The sequence below is a fragment of the Leptonotus elevatus genome, chromosome 4 (assembly GCF_054856555.1).
Source record: "Leptonotus elevatus isolate MCC_2025b chromosome 4, RoL_Lele_1.0, whole genome shotgun sequence".
NCBI lineage: Eukaryota > Metazoa > Chordata > Actinopteri > Syngnathiformes > Syngnathidae > Leptonotus > Leptonotus elevatus.
The window spans coordinates 24,910,795-24,930,056 of NC_141242.1; the positions used below are offsets into that span (position 1 = coordinate 24,910,795).

The 19,262-nt window shown below is 41.5% G+C and overlaps 2 protein-coding genes across 3 annotated transcripts in view; both read right to left on the reverse strand.

Moving 5' to 3' along the window:
* Positions 1-13,224, reverse strand: part of fanca (FA complementation group A) — a 40,036-nt gene extending 26,812 nt beyond the window's left edge. Inside the window, exons 1-7 of one of the 2 annotated variants that reach the window (XM_086072923.1) lie at positions 13,027-13,224; positions 12,634-12,743; positions 12,325-12,409; positions 11,967-12,106; positions 11,006-11,101; positions 6,626-6,699; positions 130-239 (exon numbers count right to left, since the gene is read on the reverse strand). In XM_086072923.1, the coding sequence (XP_085929049.1) occupies positions 130-239; positions 6,626-6,699; positions 11,006-11,101; positions 11,967-12,106; positions 12,325-12,409; positions 12,634-12,743; positions 13,027-13,087 (676 nt within the window). In that variant the 5' untranslated portion in view covers positions 13,088-13,224. Of the gene's footprint in view, positions 1-129; positions 240-6,625; positions 6,700-11,005; positions 11,102-11,966; positions 12,107-12,312; positions 12,410-12,633; positions 12,744-13,026 lie in introns of both variants that reach the window. The other variant, XM_086072922.1, reaches the window with a different exon arrangement.
* Positions 13,225-15,466: 2,242 nt separating this feature from the next.
* Positions 15,467-17,798, reverse strand: slc10a3 (solute carrier family 10 member 3). Its single transcript, XM_086072622.1, has one exon. The coding sequence runs from the start codon at positions 17,449-17,451 to the stop codon at positions 16,039-16,041; it is 1,413 nt and encodes a 470-aa protein (XP_085928748.1). The 5' UTR covers positions 17,452-17,798; the 3' UTR covers positions 15,467-16,038.
* Between the last annotated feature and the right edge of the window lie 1,464 nt (positions 17,799-19,262).

A 19,262-nucleotide genomic window follows, 5' to 3' on the forward strand; every position in this document is an offset into this window, starting at 1 on the left:
GTATGGAAAATGGGCAAAAGGAACACAATATTTGTGACTCTCTACAACAGACTGGGCTGATCCAGTCCTGTATGCTGGCATTAACGCATCTATCTAAAACTCACTAGATGAGCGACAGGGTGTCCTTACTTGACAATACTTTCTGTTGAGCTTGTATGGCCTCTTTTTCATCCTGAGGAGGTGTCCAACTACACAGAGCCTTCAGCTGTGGCACCAACCACAACCTCACCCCTTCGTCACTAAGACAAGCAATGACAACAACAACAAAACACAGGAATGTTAATTGAATTCAGTTTTATTTTTTGCTGACTTTGTTAATGTTGAGAGGACAGTATGTTCTATTATTTTTTTAACTGCACTTTAAAGATGATTTTGAATTATTATTACTGCGACTGGTTTTGGGTCATTTATGAGGTCAGTTGCTATGGTCCTTTTGAAACAGGGTCGGGCTTGGCGGGATGTCTTTCAGTTTTCTAGTTGCTCAGTGACACGTCGCCAAAACGTTTAGTTTCTTTCTATACCTGTTCGTCGGGCGCTCTACTACTGCTGTGTCCAGCCCAGTTCTTTGTTGCTACTTTGTTGATGCGGTTCATCTGGGTCCTGTCTGCTTCTGCGTCCAAATTCTGCTCCTCACGTCACAGTACGTTCTGGCCAGTCATGGACCCACCAGACTGAGAGACAATCCACCAAGCCGTCAGCGCTGCTCGGCAGACAAGAACGCCTCCTGAGGGAGGTTATGGATTCTACTCAAGAGTTTTTCCAGTTGACGCTCAAGGCTTGCCCGAAGACCTCACCAACTGCTCCAGCCCAACTCCCCACCTCCAATCAGATAGGATCTGCTACATCTTTGCCTTTTCACCAGGAATCCAACATTCCATCACATGAACTTTTTTTCAAGAAAGGTAGAAGTGTGTTGCATATTGTTGCTGAACTGGTATCTGGTTTTCTATCAGAAACTTAGTACTTATTCGGATGATCGTGCCTAGTTGGCTTATATTATTAACTGGCTTTGGGGGAGCGCAAGAACTTGAGCTTATTCATTGAGGGGAATCAAAGTCAAAGACATTAAAATCGGTGCCTTTTTTTCAGAGATGCATTGAGACTTTGATCAGCCATTTATTAATCAGTGCTCTGGCAAACGGCTAATGTCATTACATCAGAGCTCTCAGTCAGCTGCAGACTATGCCATCAAATTCAGGATTTAAGTGTTTGAGAAGTGGTTGGAAAGAGGTCAGACAAAAGACAACTCTTGTTTGCGGAGTTTACTAGGAGCTTCAAGATCAGCTGTCCACTCGTAATAAGCAGTTAATCTCGCGATTCTGATTGACTATCACATGAGAGGACGCCACCGGAATGCTAGACCTGCCCGCACCTCCTCCTCTCGTGTGGCGACTCCTCAACTGGTCATCAAGCCTTCTACCCAGCAGCCTGCCAACCTTTAGAAATAAATTTCCTGAACAATTTATTACATTATATCATAACATTAAAGCAAGACTGCGTAAGGAGCGTTTTATATTTGATAAAGGCTATGACTGTAATAACCACTAAATAATTCAAAGAATACATCAAATACAAAATTATTAACTTAGCGGTGACATTTCAACAATGCACATTGGATACACATATGCACACATTTTTTATATAAAGGTGGGACAGCAAAAAATAAAATAAAAATTTTACTGGCCATTTTTCTCTGAAGACATATTTTCAAAGATTGAAATACAAATGATTAAAAACATCACTCAAGCCGTGGCCGTTGTATTCCAACAAGTATTATTAGTAGTAAGTACGATTCGATTCCGATTTTTGGGCCTGCGGTTCGATTCAGAATCGAATTTCGGTTCAGAACGATTTTTGATTCAAAATGATTTGATTGACAATGATTTCGTCCTTCAATTTATAGATGTACAAAGAATCATCATGATCTACTCCAGTCTGACTCGCTAATGCTAATTAGTGCACTACTCGCGGCACTTTTATCACTCAAAAGAACGGCTATTCATACAAAATGCTTCAGGTATGTTTACAGAGAAGCATCTTAACATTACTCACCGGCATATGCTCTTCCTACGCTGCAAAAAACAACTGGTATTGGAATAACTTGATTGTGCCTTTTTCCTTCTACTCTCTAATGTGGCTACAACTTAGTGTATCAGAATGCGCGGAACCACACTGTCACACAAATCGGGTACAACGTGAACAGCGCACCCAATCAAGGCACACACAAACAAGGGCAAGACAGTATAAAATAATTTAAATAAAATGGATTTTGGGAAATTTTAAATAGATTCTGAATCATACTAAATGAGAATCGCGATTCTTATGAGAATCTATTTTTTTGGCATACCCCTAATAACGACAGTGAGTGCAGTGCTATAAACATTGGCATTGGCATACAGTTCTTGTCTGCTTATTATTGGACATAATCTGGCAATGACACTTTGTGTCGTTGACGTTTTTCCTCACCGCTGATATGACTCTATTAAGACTTGGTCATGCCTAGAGAGTAAAATACTTGCTTGCAACTAGGGGTGTTAGAAAAAATCGATTCGGCAATATATTGTGATATTACAGCGCGCAATTTTCGAATCGATTCGATATGCGGCTGAATCGATTATTAAATATCATTTTTTTATGGGAATATTCAACAAAACGTCTTACTTAGGGTTAGGGTTCACATATTAAGCATGAAAGAATGTTATATCAATGGAACATTAAGCCTTAATATTTTATTTCAGTGCTGTTTCAGACATGAAACAGACTGCAACCTGTTATAAGCCTGAATTTTCAGATAAATAAATACATTTTCATACAAATCTTACATACATACGTACATGTACAAGTTTACTGATGATTATTTTCTAAATTTGAGTTAAAAAAACTTAAAAAATCGCAATAATCAATTTATAGATTCGTACCTGGATTAATCTGTATCGAATCGAATCGTGATATATGAATCGTGATACGAATCGAATCGCCAGGTACTAGGCAATTCACACCCTTACTTGCTACGTTTATAGCAACAGCGCTAACCCTATACCAAGGACGCCAGCTTGCGCAGCATGAATGTATTTTAGTAAAACCTCACTTCTCTGAGCCATTTAGCAGCCCTGCTCTGAAGCAGGTGATCCTGTGGCGGCACGGTTTCGAAGCCTAAGTAGGTGAGGCTCGGATGGCGGACGAGTTGTCACCGTTACATCAATACTGAACCTACACATCAAAATTAAATTACAGAATAAAAACTATAGGACATTTACTACTACCCATATCGTAATCTGGTCACATAGCACTACTTTGGTACTGGATGGTGTCAAGTTGTGTAATATTGAAAAAACATGCAATATGTGATATAGTTGTTGAATACTGCGATATCGATATTATTGCGATATTCATGTACCTAAATATAGTAATTAACTTCTTTTTTTTTATCAAATGAATGAATAATGTTTTTTTCATGTGGCAAAATAAGCAAGCTCAATGTATTCTTAGTTAATAATTGTAATACCCTTCATTTGTTTGAGAATATGCATCTTAGATGAAAATTTAAATTTTACTGCTAGTTAGAAATGAGTGCAAAATAACTTAAGTATAGTCTAAATAAATCAAATTAATGTTAATAGTTGCTCCCAGACTGTTTTTTTTTCTTTCTTTTTTTTTTTCTTTTTTTTAAGAGCTCAGTATTGTTCATTCGGAAATGTCATCATCATTGCTCTTTTTTTTTTTTTTTTAAATATATATATATATATATATATATATACACATATATACATACATATATACATATATACATACATACATACATTTTTTTTTTTGTGTGTGTGGGTGAGTATGTGTATGTGCGTGCGTGCGTGCGTGCGTGCGTGTGTGTATTTGTTAGCTCACCAGAAAACCTATTAGAAAAAAAATCTCATACCGTTCACCTAAATCGAACACCAGGAGACCCGAGGGGACCGAAGAAAACCAAGGAAGGTGAAATCCAGCACCGACCAGACACCCCCCACCAGAACTCCTCCCCAGCCCAAGAAACATCCAGACCCCAACAAATCCAAAAAACATAAAATCAGGGAGGCCTCAAGAGACCAACGGAGAGACCGAGAAAAGGAAGGAAGGACAGACGAAGCCGCGTGAGATCCGAGACACCAGCCTCCACCGATTCAATAACCTGAGGAGGAAACAGATTGTGTCTGAGTTTCGGTAGATGCTGGTGTGGTGGATCTGGCATGCATGAAAATCTCCACCAAAGAGGGGAGCCGTCGACCCCCGCCGGAACAGAGCAAGCGCAACACCTCAGGGCCCCCCAGGCCGCGGCAGCGCCAAAGGACGACCCCCGGGCCCCACCAGGGCCACCGGCCGGAGAGCAAACCCAGGAGCAGGAGCGCCCCCCGCCCCAACACGGCCCGCGCCCCCGGCCCAACGCAGCAGGACGGGGCACTGCAGGCCCACCAGGCACCCCACCGGCCCCCAACCCCCGCCCCCCCACAACCCCCCGCCCCCCATCCACCCCCGCCACCCACCCCAACCCAGCCCCAGCCGCCCCCAATCCCCCAGACACCCCCCACCCCCAGCACCCCCCCACCCCGCAACCCCCACCACCGCCCCCCCCAACAAAGCCGCCCCCCCCCCCCCGACCCCACCCCGACCAACCGGCAGCCCCCCAACCCCCGACCCCCAGCCCCCGGGGACCACCCGCACCCAGGCACCGGCGCCGAAGATGGGCCGGACAGCGGAGCGGAGAGGGCAGCCGCGCCCACCCCACCCCCCGCCGTGTGGAAGGACGGAACACCGGGGGCAGAAGGGGGAGATGGGGGCACCGGAGGGCGGCCGACACCCCCGAACCCCAGGCCCAGCGGGGGAAGGCCCCGGTCGTCACCCCAGCGTTCTTTGTGAAAATTAACCCCTGTTACTGAGTCCGCCAGCTCGCGGACTGGCGAACTCTACCCCTAAACCGTGAATGTGACCCCACCCAGTGTATATACAAGTGTGTGTGTGTGGTGCATTAAAATTAGGAGCAGGTGAACCGGAGCCGATGGAAATGATATTCCCACGCTCCGATCCACCCGCCACCCAAGCATGTTGCTGAGTGTATGTGGTGCATTAAAAAAAATAGATAGGGCGGGGGGGGGGGGGGGGGGCGGGTGGCGACACGGACAGGGGACCGCAGCACTGCTCTATACTGCGGCCCCCAACCGATGGCACCCCCACAAGCCCCCCCCCCACCCACAAGTTGTGTGGTGTATTAAAATTGGAGGGGAGTTGTAGGGTGAAGACGGTGTTTCCACCCTACCCCACCCCCCAAAGTGTGTTATGTGCCCTATATGTCTATAAAAGTGTATTGTGCAAACCTAGTGTAGTGAGTTAAGAGGTGTGACCAGCGGGGCCCCCCCCAACCGGGCGGGGGCAGGAGGCGCACCGGCCCACCAAGCCCCCACCCACCCCACCAGGACCCCGGCGGGCATATGGGACCCGTCCGGCGGGGCGATAGGGCTCGCCCCCCGGATACTGGGTCCCGCCCGAGGTGTCAGGACGCCCACCGGAGCGGGGCGGGCACGACACCAAACCCCAGCCACCCCCGCCGGCCCCCATAGCACCGAGACCCGGGCCATGGATGGAGCCCCCGGCCCAGGGGAGGGGAAGGAAGGCGTACCGGGGAAGGGGAAGGGAGGAGGGAAGGGGACGACAAGAAGGGCAGGGGGCAGCGGCAGGGACGCAAGGAGAGGGGGAGAGGAGGAGGAAGGGCGACGAGGGAGAGGGGACAGGGAGGCGGAGGACGGGCGGGGAGAGGCGAGGAGGGAGAGGCAGCAAGGGGGAGGAAGGGGGAGGGGAGAGGGAACCACCGGGCACCCCGGCGGCCCACAGGCCCCGAACCGCGTCGCCGGGCCCAGAGCGACGGACCGCGCCGGAACGGCGCCGCCCCCGACACCAGGGAAAGCCCCGCAACGCAGCACCCCAGACTGTTAACAGAATCGTTAAGGGTAGATTATCAATACTTCAGTTTTTTTTTTTTTTATTCAGCCCCGAGGCCAGTTTAGCACCACAGCTCGGTACCCATCCCTAATTATTGACAGTGAAGTATAACGTTACAGTGATGACTGTGTTACATACGCAATATAGACACTATATGAAGCTGTTGTGACTGGCGTTGTGGCCTCTATGAGGTCAGTTGCCATGGTCATTTATTTTGTTGGGCGTGGCCTGGTGTCTTTCAGTATTTAAACTCTGGTTGCTCAGTGAAAACCTCTCGTTTCCTTCCATTCACTTCATTTGTCAGGTGCATTAGCATTGCTGCCCTGTTCTTTTGTTGTAGCTTAGTTTATGCCATTCAAGACTTTTCTTTGCCACTTCCGTACCCTGTCTGCTTCTGGGTCCAAATTCTGATCCTCGCATCGCTAATATTTAGCTTTTTCTACTTAAAAAAAGAAAAGGTTAGTTTTCAATGAGTCCAAAGTAATAAAGTTATTGTATTGTTAGTGGTACATCTGGCACGAATATTGATCAGAAAATGGATCAGTATATCTCTGGTGTCGGGCTGAAACCTTGTACCTCCAAAATAGTAATTTTTAAGGAGACTCCAAAAACAAAACGTTTGTTTATCCATGCAAACAATAAAAATACAAATATTCCTTACCTTTCTAAAATATCTTTTAATTTGAGGACATTGTAAAGCTGAAGTAGGTACACCACATGCAGATTTGGTAGTTTCTGTAAACACACAACCACAATCATTTCATCCAGTACGTCCATTAAAATATGAATACTGACATTTCACAATAAATTACTGAAGAAAGAACAATTCTTATATTGCAATTTAATTTATTAGAGGATTTTAGTAGATGTCATGGCTAGCACAATAACTCAGGTATAGTATAATAAGTTAATAACAGTCCCTAAGTCACTAAATCGCTCCATTTTCTATCCACTTCGTTTCAACATACATTCACTTCCGCCGTCCTCATTGGTGAAGTCACGTGATCACTTACATGCAAATGGTCAATAACAAATGAACTATTATTTTTGTTATATAATCAACTTTTTATTTCATAAATTACATTGTGTATAGCTGCAAACTGTATTTTCTTGTCTGGATGCATTTTCAGTGGGGCAACTTCAAACACAAATACAACTTCTAAGTTTAAACTCAGTATGTCTGAATGGGTTGTATGGTCTTTTCGCAAAGCTGAATAGACTTATATCCATCCATTTTCCGAAGCGCTTAATCCTCACAAGGGTCGGGGGGTAAAAAAGAAAGGCTAGATTTACTGTAATTTTGAGAACATTTATTGTGCAGGCCTCAAAAGTCAAAATCAAAAATCTATTGTGAAAACAAGCAAACATCACTGATTATACATTTATGGGTTTACAGTCATAATGGCTCTCCAAAGGAAGCCATAACTACGATGTGGTCCGCGGCAAAAATTAGTTTAATACCCCTGTTGTTGCATAACTTAATTTATTTCCCGTTTCCAGTTCTGTTTAATGAGTATGATTCTCTACAGAGTCCAGGCACGCATTAGTTGCCTGCTATTTGGTGTACCAGACTGTACTCGATCACCCAAGCACTAAATTGCAGTGTTTCACGATTACATGTCACTCTTACATTAGCTCAGCATTAGCATGGTTTCTCTGTCTCTCCTCATCATCCTTTCATGAGAACGCTATTTGTCAGAAATATAGCTCAGAGTCCAAATCTTATGTGAACTAATCAAACTACCACTAATGTGGAACTAACAGAATAATTTGCAAACTCCCAAAATAAATCTACCGCTCATTATGTGGCCAAACCGGTACACTTGGCATCTCTGCTATGTTTAACAATCGCTGAGCTGTTTAGCATGGCTTAAGCAATGTTCTCCTGTTGATTACTAATCGTCTTTTTTTCGTGGTAATAATACTTATTTGTTATTTGCCGCCATGACGGCGATGATTAGTGACTTTTAGCGTAGCAGCTACACATCGTGTTTAGCCATGCTAACTAGCTAGCCGCAGCCAGGAGCTGAAGGAGTTGACCGCACTGTGAGACGCATTTGAAGCGTTTGAAGCATTGTCAGCCAATCAAAAGCCACGGTACTTACATGTTAAACGGGTGATACTTACTCCTTCCCTAACCAGCAGGGGCATGCAGTGACCTTAAGAGGGGCAGGTGCTCAAGGCATAAAAAGGAGCACATAATAACGTGCCTGTGCACTATCCAATATAGGTGTTAAAAAAAATGATTCAGTAATATATTCCGATATTACAGTGCACAATTCTTGATTCAATATGCGGCTAAAACGATTTTTAAACATCACTTTTTCAGAAGTTTCAGATAAATAAATACATTTTCATACAAATCTTACATTGTACATGTACAAGTTTACTGATTAGTATTTTCTAAATTTGAGTAAAAAAGTGTTTTTTGCAAGAATCAATTTATAGATTCGTATTGGGATTAATCGAATCGAATCGTGATACGTATCGAATTGCCAGGCACTACGCAATTCACACCCCTACTATCTACTACCACTTGGGAGTTCGAACACGTCACCACCGAGCCGCCATGTGTGGAGGGCGGGTTAGGGGGGTGCTTAAAGTAGATGAAGTAGTAGCTCAGGAAATTGTTAGAGGTTGTCTATGTAGATGAGTGTGTGTGTGTGTGTGTGTGGTTAGGGTTATTTGGGTTAACTAAAACTAACGAAAAAACTAAAACAAAAATTCAAAAACCAATTTCATTAACGAAATAAAATAAAAACTGAAATGCTTTTTAAAAAACGAAAACTGAAACTACATTTTATGTTAACAAAACTAACTAAAATGATAACAAAAATGTCCTTCATTTTAGTCTTCGGTAATAAATTTATTGCATGAGCCTGTGGGGATGGTTTAAAATGTGATTTTAAGTAGATTTATTTTGATATTAACCGGAATAAGGATGTTTGAAAGTGTGTCACACAGAAGTGACATCATCTAGCAGCAGCCAATAAGCGAAGTACGCATCTCGACTGCACGGTGCATTATGGGTAGCGGCGTGGTGCATTGTGAGTAGGCTGAACTACCATACAGTCATTGAAAATGAATTGGATCCAATGGAATGAGCTTTAATTTCTAACATTTCAACTGCTGGAAAGTTGCTGTTTTTTATTTAATGTATTTTAAACATGCATAGCATGTGGTTACGCAAACAAAGACTGTCACCGCTCTAATCTCCGCCATTCAAATGACGGTTTGTTGGTAGCCTCGTTTTTTTTTCACGCATGCGCAAACGTAATGCGCACTTCGCTTATAGAAAAGCACCTTCAGATAACGTCGCTAACATGGTGTTTTTTAATCCATTGTAAAATTCTTAATTGAAATAATGTCTAAACAATAAATCACACATAATGAAACTGTTGTTTGTCTGCAATGCCAATGACCATAAAAACGTTTTGACATTTGTGTCTGAAGAATCATTTATGAACAACAAATTTACATGAATAAAAACGATTATGTAAAATGTACATGAAATTTACTTTTTAACTCATTCGCTGCCATTGACAGCTATAAACATCAAAAATTCATTTGAACTATTTCTATTTAACATTTCACTTTTGTTAACAATAGTATGAAAACCTAGAAAACGTTTTTTTTTATTGTACATTTAGAACAGATATAAAATTTGTGATTAATCGCGAGTTAATTATTGAAGTCATGCAATTAATTTAAAAACTTTTTTTTAAATCGCCTGACACGATAAAAAAAAATGTATACAAAATTTGGGGCGTCAGGCAATTACATTTTTTTTATTCACTAGTTAACTCACGATAAATCACACATTTTATATCTGTTCTAAATGTACAATAAAAAATCTAGGTTTTCATACTCTTGTTAACAAAAGTGGAAAAAAAATGTTAAACTAAAGGAAATGGTTCAAATTAATTTTTGACATCTATAGCCATCAATGGCAGTGAATGAGTTAAATATCACAATTAGAATTTTCCTATAGTGCAAGCATAAACAATTTCTTTACATTTAGCTTCATTCAGGTAAGAGCAAATCCCTTTTATTATTTTTCTGCAGGTGTAGATGTTAATATTTCATTATTGGAACTGTACCCAACAATTACTGTAACTGCCACATCTCAGCAAGCTACATTGTTTGTTTTTGATAAAACGCTGTGATTGTTGTTTTTTTCTTCTTTTTTGGGGGTTCTTCATTGTCCCCCTAATTTCTGAACACACTGCTACCTGTTTCTTATTAGAACCTTACTCTGACCGCAAACCCTCCAAAACGAGCTGTTAGTTAAATCATTGAGTACATGCTACAAGTTGGAGTCTTCAGGAAGAGTTTATTAAAATTCTGAGCGAGAGTTACAAATTCCGACATATACCGACATATTCTGTGTACCTTATATCAGTAGTCAGTAGTCATCAGTAGCTGGAGCAGAAGCTGTACACTCTACACAAGTTCTATGCCCGTCCCAATGGAAGAGGAACATAAGTTTTACTGGGGATTTTTTCCGCGGCAAAAGTGGATGGGAAGGATCGTGATCTTTATGAAACTGAGGGGGACATCTTCCCCGCGTCCTCAGAGCCAACTGCGGCCAAATGAGTTAATCGTAGTTGCAAGGCTGATTACAACTTGTGTCACTACATTTCAATTGAAGCTAGGCTAGCACGCAGCATTCTATGACCTTGGCTTTTGTTTACTATGAGCGAGACTACTTAAATAAAAACAGAGAGACCAACTTACCGACCGCAGGTGTAGTAGCGAGCGACCTGGCAGAATGGGGCGTGTCTCGTAGTATGACGTTATCCAAGGATAACGTCACAATAATTTGTTTTATGTAAATCCACCCCCTCAACGTGCCTGCTAACTAGAAATAAATGGCAACTACCCATAACAAAATACATTAGGAACATTTGCCGTGTCTGCATTTGTAAACAGACATGAAAAAATATATATTTTATGCCAAACATTAAATATTTTCAGAAATTTTAAGTTATTTAAAAAAATAACATGCAATCTACATTAAACCATTAAACTTTCCACACACCTGATACTTCCTGTACTCCTGCCAGAGCCCCTTGGGGCAAAGGGCTCCATGAGATAGCAGTTCTCTGGTAGACTCCAACAGGACACCCACCTCGACCTGTACACATCAATAGACTTAAACAGAGGGAACAAACTCCCAAGATTTGCAAGATAATATTAACAACCATATTAATGACATCACAGACAGAGTAAAGCTTTCTACACTTTTATTTACCATCCAGCAGCAAAGGTACCCTCAAATATGGAAATATTGACTATTTTTACGTTATTATTAGTGAATGGAATTTCACGTAAATTAAATGGGAACGTCCTTCAAAATGTAGTACCCTTATATCATTAAAAAAAAATCTAGCTTCACATGTCAAACTAGTAGACAGGAAGTTGCAAATAAACAACAAAAAAGTAACATATATTTCATAATACAATATAATAATAATCTTTATAGTTCTGTTGTAATAAATACAACGTTAAGAGGCTAGTCCTGACATTTGTCCAGTGAACATAACATACATACACAGTTACACACAGGAATTCACTGTACAGAACAATTTATGATCGATCATGAGAGGCCAAAATTCAGCCTGTTTGCACAATTTAACTGATAGTTTTTAAATATCTGAAACAATAGTGTTACAGCTGTGACGAATTAGCATTGTGTGACTTCTGTAACATAATATGGACGGACCATCTGTAACATGTGACAGCTCTGCATACACCACTGGAGCAATTGAGTAGCTTTTCCAATGCTAAGCAACACTGGTATTGTATTAAACATTGACATTAGTAATTCAGATGCAACCAGGTGTGAAACAAAGCTGATTGTAAAGGTGTGGGGGTGTGATTTCTTTATAGTGTGATTAATTTGAATTGAATTAACTTTAAGTAAATGACCCAAAGGACTACAGCGATGATCAGACAATTTGACAATATTACACAACTTAATAATACAAAAAAATACGAACTCTCTGAGAAGCGTTGAGAACTTCCCTCATCTTGTCGCCCTCACTTCCAGTAATCACTTTCAGTCTCTCGAGCACCAATTTCACTGACAGTGCTGTTAACGGGACACCAAGCTGCCCAGCTTGATGTCTCAACCCACAAACTGTGAACAGAAAACCAGAGGCATCACACCCATTATGTTTATTTTACACACTGCTACCGTGCTTTTCCAAAAGCTGATGCAAGCGATAAGCTATAAGCACCGCAGAACACAGATGCTATAGAAATGTTGGGTATGTCTGGTATGTAGAAGCTGAATCATACATCCTACGAAGCATTTTAAATGAGGCCAAGAAACATAAGTCTTACCCAAAAGTGAACCTGTAATAGCTAATGGGATCCCTTGAGAGTTCACAAGACTTTGCTCATCTATGCCAGTGTTGAAAAGATTGCTTGGATTTGGATTCTAGAAAAACAACATTGACAACATTGTAAACAGACATGAAAAAAAATAAATCTTTTTTCGACAACATTAGCTATTACATGTCAAACGTCTGAACGTGTCTCAAGTGCATACAGAACTACAAAAGATGATCATTTTAGACCAATTGCAATGATATTATTTATCACATACTCATTTTAAAGTTTAATGACACAACACCATATTATAAACCTCTTATGGACACTCACCCCAATCTCCTTGAATAGGCTGCAGAGATCCTGCTGCTGCTCTAACAGGTGGATCACTGCCTCCTGCACCTCACCATCTCCACGCTTAGGTCTCTTTACAACACGACCAGCTGTAAACGTAAACAGGTAGGTGAGCCAAAATGTGCTTTGACGTTTTCAAAACATTCAGAAAGTATGGCGCTCACACAAATAAAACTGGACCAGATGACGTAATTAGTCATTTCAATTATAGCTACCGGTAAAACGTGCGGTTTACATTCATTTGGGTCACATGGTAGGTAAAATGTAGGCATTTTATTGATGACTGGTGATGATGTTATTCCAAACAGCTATATTGATTTTGTACACATTCTTCTCAAGGAAGAATCGACGTTTAAGTTGCTCGTTACTCACCGAGAAGGCTCGACAGATTTCTTTTCTGAGAGACAGAGTTACAGGAAGCACTCAGTGACATTTCAGTGAACTACGGAAAGTACTTGCCACCTTTTAAATTAAGACAAAGACGCTTTGTTTCTATGATAAATAAGTTCACTGTTGCAACTGAGAGACTGTACTGTTACGGTTCAACTTGTCCTCCATGTTTTTCCTCGCTCTGGCGCTCTTCTCTCTCATTGGCTGATGCCAGAGCCAATCTGTTGAGGAGCTGACATGCAAGTACCACTAGTGGGAGTTTTTGCTGGTTGAAGACATGCAAACTTAACCACCATCTTAAACCGGGAGACCACAGTTAAAAGTAAATAATCGTAGATTTTTCCAAAATCTCAAAATCCAGGCGCCATCTAATTTTATAAACGAGATGTCTATGGCTCCCCAACGATATGCATACATTACAACAGCACGCTCCTTCGAGGTGCGTGCTGACAGTGGGGCTAGCTAGTGGGGGCAAAGTGTCAGACTGAACATAGGTAGAAGTGCGTTGTGGTTATTGAGAAAATCGGGACGTGTCCATTACATTCCATTCTCTTTTCTTTTTAACCGACCCTAATTCCTCTGATTTCCATTACACGCAGGCAGAGATGGGAAATTCCAGGTGCAGAAAGTAAAAACCCTGCCATCGTTTGGCTTTAGCTACAGGTGCTTGTACTCAACTGACAGGTAAACGAGGTAATTACATTTAAGTACAATTTTGATTTGTACCTAAACAATTTTGATTCGTACTCACAGAGAAACACACAAATTATTAATACAAACTGTTAATCACGCATTTGTCTTTTGACCATGTCTTATTCCATACATAAGATGCTGCTGATATAATCTAGCAGGATGATAGACGAAATATTAGACCAATTCAAATGATTTGGTAACGCTTTAAATTTAAATTGTTAGGTACTTTAGTCCTTATCTATTGCATGAATGATACTTGTTTGTCACTATTATAAAATCTAAAAAATCTATAAAAGTCTATGTGACTTGTGATTAAATGATGTTCATTATTCCAGTGAAATAAAATTCCGTTTTATTCTATACTGTTTAAAGTTTGTTTGTTTTTAATGCATTTTTGTGTGATACAGAAACAAATGAGAACAAGATAAATCATTCCAAAACTTTTCCCACCACCTAACCTGTACAAGTTAAAGAACAAAAGAAAGAAAGAAAAATACTGTATTTTTTAAAGAAAGTGCCCTCCTATAACTACTACTAGATGTGGTCGTGGTCAGAATTAACCAATCACTTTCAAACACATATGCCCAGTACACACCTGCACAAAATCACAAAAACCTGGTATTTGCTTGTCGAAGTGAGGCTGCTGATACAATCAATGGAGGAATGTTGTTTTTGCCCTTACAAAATGCTAGATGTTGCAGACAGAGGATGTGCTGCTCCAAAACTTTTGTAGAAAAATGCTAGGGCGGAGACGTCCAAATTTCTCCACTGAGGGCCACATACAGGAAAATGAAAGGAGGAAGAGGGCCACCTCACCTTCTGTTTGTAAAACATGCTCAAATCATTGGAAAATACTGGAGGTCAACATATGCAGCAGTTCAAAGTATTCAAATCACCCCCTCTCCTTCTCACCTTAGTGTACTGGCTGACAAGGCAAACAGTAGTATTACTGTGACTTTTTTTTAAAAGTATGGTATCTTGTAACATTTAAGTTTTATTTTCAAAAATAAAAATAGCCAATTATCTTGCAACATTCAACTGCCAAAAATGTATTATAAATAGTAGTGTGATTCAATTTCAAAGGTGTCAGTTCCATCTGAAGAAAAAAAGCCCCTAAGCAAAATGTTCACACTACCATGCTTCACTATTGCTAATAGTGTTGAGTTAGTGCCAAACGTACTTTTTTGGAGTTATGGTGATTAAGCTAATTGGTTTCACTGGACTATAGCACAATGTGGGGAAAATGTGTGTCTTGTGTCTGATAAAACCAAGGTTGACTTTTAAGAACAACAGAGTTCAGCCAGTATTAACACAAAATGTTCAGGTTCCTGCTAGTAAGCACTTTAAATTGTGTGTAAAAAGTGTGTTGTTGACTCCCATTTAACATATGTTTAAATGTGACAAAGCCACAATCTTTTATACTTCTCTTCTTAAAAAGAATAAAAACACGTCCTGTTTTTTAAATTTTTTAAAACAATAAAAGGTTGTGCTTTACCTTGACTAGTCTCGGCGACGACTGCCGCCTACATCAGAAGGCGGTAGTCGTCAATATAGATATAGATTTGTAGACAAGATGATTTTTTTTTTAGCCGAGAATAAAAAACTATTATTGAATCAAATTGTTATAGGTTACCTTAATGGTTGTAAGAATTGTCAATGATTTGTCTTGTTCTCATTTTTAATACCACAACAACCTGGCATTTGAAGAAGGGTGTGTTGACTTAATATCCACAATAAAACATTTTCACTGCAAGTTGTGTTTTTAAAACACGCACGCACACACTGTAAAAACCTGCTAGTTTTATCTTGTTTTATTGTTGTTGTTTTTTTCATTTTTCCTCTTTAATATTCAAATATGTGGATACACAGATCCATCAAACACAATCAATAGCAAATAACTTAAAAAAAATGTAACAATCCCCCCCACCACACACTTTTCCAATTCTCCCACCACTGGCTAAGACACGTTGAATCGCTTGTTGTAAACATGACACAAGTCAATCTGCGTTTTGTTTAGAAAAGTAATTTAGTAGAAAAATATATTGTATTTCTTTCTTGGGAATTGTTACACTTTGTAGCTCACAGTATAATACACACAGAAATGAGACAAATAGAGCTCCGGAGGGTATATAAGGCCATTGGTTTTCATGAAAAGTATGAAAAGGACAATGTACAAAAAGATCAGCCAAAAGTCCTGTTCAAAACTGAAAACCACCAGGCATGCAAAATGGTATGCTTTTTTTTTTTTTCTCTCCACAGGTAGATTTAGAAGGTTCCTTTTTTCAAAAATGGCAACTACAATCAGGTGTCACTTCTCGGGACAGTGGGCCCGCACAACCAGTGGTGGGTGTAATACGCCAGAACTACGAGAAGCATCTCAGAGGTGCTGGCCAAGGCCACGATGAAAGGAGCTTGTGACGCAAAGTCGGCCTCCATCCGGCGGAACGACAGTTGCATGACAGCGAGGGCCAGCAAGCTGTTCTGGACACCGACTTCAATGCTCACCGTCTTCCTCTGCGGTGGTGCCAGGCCCACCAACTTAGCCAGAACTGCCCCGACCAACAACCCAAGCAAAGGCACCGTCACGCCGACAGCCACAATCGGAGGCCGGACATTGGCCAGTATGGATGCACCCATCTGGTAGGCCATGAAGATGCCGCCAACAATGAGCACGAAGCTGAAGGGCTTTATGAGTCCGAGCAAGACACGAGTGAGGGCGGGCAGGCGTAGCTTGACCAGCATTCCAAGAGAAATGGGGATGGCAATGAAGAGGAGGGTGCCAAAAATCTTCACGAATGGCACATGCAACGCCGCATGCACCCCCAGCAATCGTCCATATAGCGCAGATGACAGCGGCATGGCAGCCACCGCCACTACTGTGGACACCAGGGTCATGGAGATAGCAAGGGTGACGTCTCCTCCGAGCAGCAGACTGTAAAGGTAGCCGCCTCCGCCTCCAGGGGCGGAACATGTGATCACCAGGCCTAGTGAGAGCGCTTTAGGCAGCATGGCCAGCCGAGACACGCTGTAAGCATACAGCGGCATCACCAGGAACTGACCCAGCACCCCGAGGAGCAGCGGCACGGGGCTCTTCACGAGAGCCTTCAGTACCTCCACCTCCACCTTGCACCCAAAGGCACACTTGTTGACAAATATGAGGGGGAGCAAAGCAAATAGCACAGGGTTCTCTGAGAAATGGGACAGTCCACCTGACTGGATGAGTTTTGTGGCCGGGTCATCACTACCAGGAGCCACCACGATGCAGTAATCCGTTCTCTCCTCGATCAGAATGGGCACAGAGTCCTTGCTCAGGTCCAGCAGCTGGATCTCAAGCTGGGCCCTTCCTGGGAAACCCGAGCGGATACTGATGACGTAGCTCCTTGCAGGTCCCCCATGGCCACTGTCTGTCACATTCAGGATGGCGAGGACCTCTGGGTCTAAGGAGCGTACTTTCAAAGTCTGTTTCCAGCTCTGTCGGCCTTTCCTGTTGGTTGCTGGGCTCCGGTATTGGCTGGAGATTACAATCACGCCCTTGGTGTTTTCGGGGAACTCGAATACCTGTGACGAGCCGTCCCCGATTATGATATATCTGCTGCTATCCGCCGTCAAATTGGAGGGCTTGCTGCGGTTGATGGTCTGATTTACAGTGGCCCACGCCCGGTCCGCTTCGCCGGTAACAAGGAACAGACAACAGATTGTAAATAGCGTCCTCATTGTATTCTCCTACAGGCGCCGCAGAGAGAAACTTGTCCCCCGCCACGCTGTTACTCCGCGACGGCAAACGTTGTCATTGTTGTCTCCGACGCAAAACAGGAAGAGCGTTACCGATCGACATCGCGTATGTTTCCCATTTCATCGCGGCCATTATACCGGAACCTAAACATCACCCCGCCCTGTGCCGTCAGAGGCGTGCGTTTGACAACTAACTGCGGATGCACACAGGAAATATAACAACCACGTAGGTTTCAGTTTAGGTTGCTTCTAAAATGTCAGACTCGAACAACCGACATCTCCCGTATTCCTTTATCTCTCGCACATTTTAGACACAATTTTTGCTGATTGTTTGCGGTAAATGGATATATGTGAGAGATGTTTTGGTGAGATGTGTAAAATTATTTTTGTTTCCGGATAGTGATTTCCAAAATAAAGGCGATTGCTTGACAAAAACAATAGCATTTCGAAAAAACGAATTTAGCATGTATTATATAACGCTAGCTCTCAAATTGTATCAACCTCTTTTTACAATTATTATTATTACGACTGTAATTGAACCCTTACGACTCGAGTATTCCTTGGTCAGGAGAACAATTTAAATAATTTAATTCCCCAAAATAAAGGAATTGCAAACACAACCCCGAATTCTTAGGTTTGTTGTTATGCGCAGTTTCTATTTAAAAAAAACTTTATACGTGTTACTTAAAATAGTGAAGTCTCTTTTTGAATGCATTGGCGTGGTCTCTGACTCTGTGACGACCATTACTATAATTTCATATACTACAATCCACTTTCTATATGTTTGACAGGCAACAGCAAGTTTTCCTTTGTTGATAATATAAATGGGCAACCAAGTTTGGCTTTTGTCACATACACTTTTCATTAGATTTCTTTTAAAATGGTGCTTATCAAAAACCTCTGCCCCTTTATTCTGGTCTTGTTCATATATAAATCTGTGGGTGCAAATTGACACAATTCATTCTCGATCACATTTATCCAAGCTTCTCTTTATTTTGGAAATGTTTTATTTGGTATTTCTGAACCTGATAAGCTGCCTACTCATAATTTGATTTGATAAACATCATTTTAGCAACAACAAAAAACATTCACAGATAAAATACATGCATAAGAATCCAACTTTTATTGTTTTTTTTGTGTGTGTTTATAAAAAGTTATTTTTCCTCATTATCTAATTGCGTATCCAAAAGCTGTCAAAACAAACAATTACTATGTATTTTGTAATATATTTATCTGACTTTATCCTATATCTTTTTTTTGGGTGGGTGTTTTTTATATTTGGTTTTATCTTGTTTAGCTTCCATATCCTTTGTAACCACCCTGGCATTTTTTTGTGTTTGTGCTGTTGTATACAATGGCTATATTAAAATTTCTACAGGTTCTGTATGCTGCTTGGTGTTTAAAAGTTATTCAAAAGTTCAAAAGACACACTTTCTTTGGGAGGCCGATACACAATGTATTAATTCTAACAACAGCTAGAATCAGTCTACAGCTTCTAACCCCATCCGTTACTACCACACTCACCTTGTCGGTTGAATCTATCACTGCTCATTTCCCATATAATCACTGCAGTTTATGTCACGTAATCCTGCAGTATTTTGTGGCACTGATCCACCCTGCTCATGTTCAACAATCAGCACAGCTATTTTGCCTCTGATAGTTTTCAGACAGGCTGCTGCCATCACTTATCTGACAAACACAAACAACATATCAACTGGGAAACCTGACACTATAGTGAGTGCCCATCTCAGAAATGGAGCATGGGAATTAATGTCGGGCAGCTTTTGACTAAG

Bases quoted from the DNA above. Each gene is read 5' to 3' on its own strand.
- slc10a3 (XM_086072622.1), bottom strand. From the start codon at position 17,451: ATGAGGACGCTATTTACAATCTGTTGTCTGTTCCTTGTTACCGGCGAA.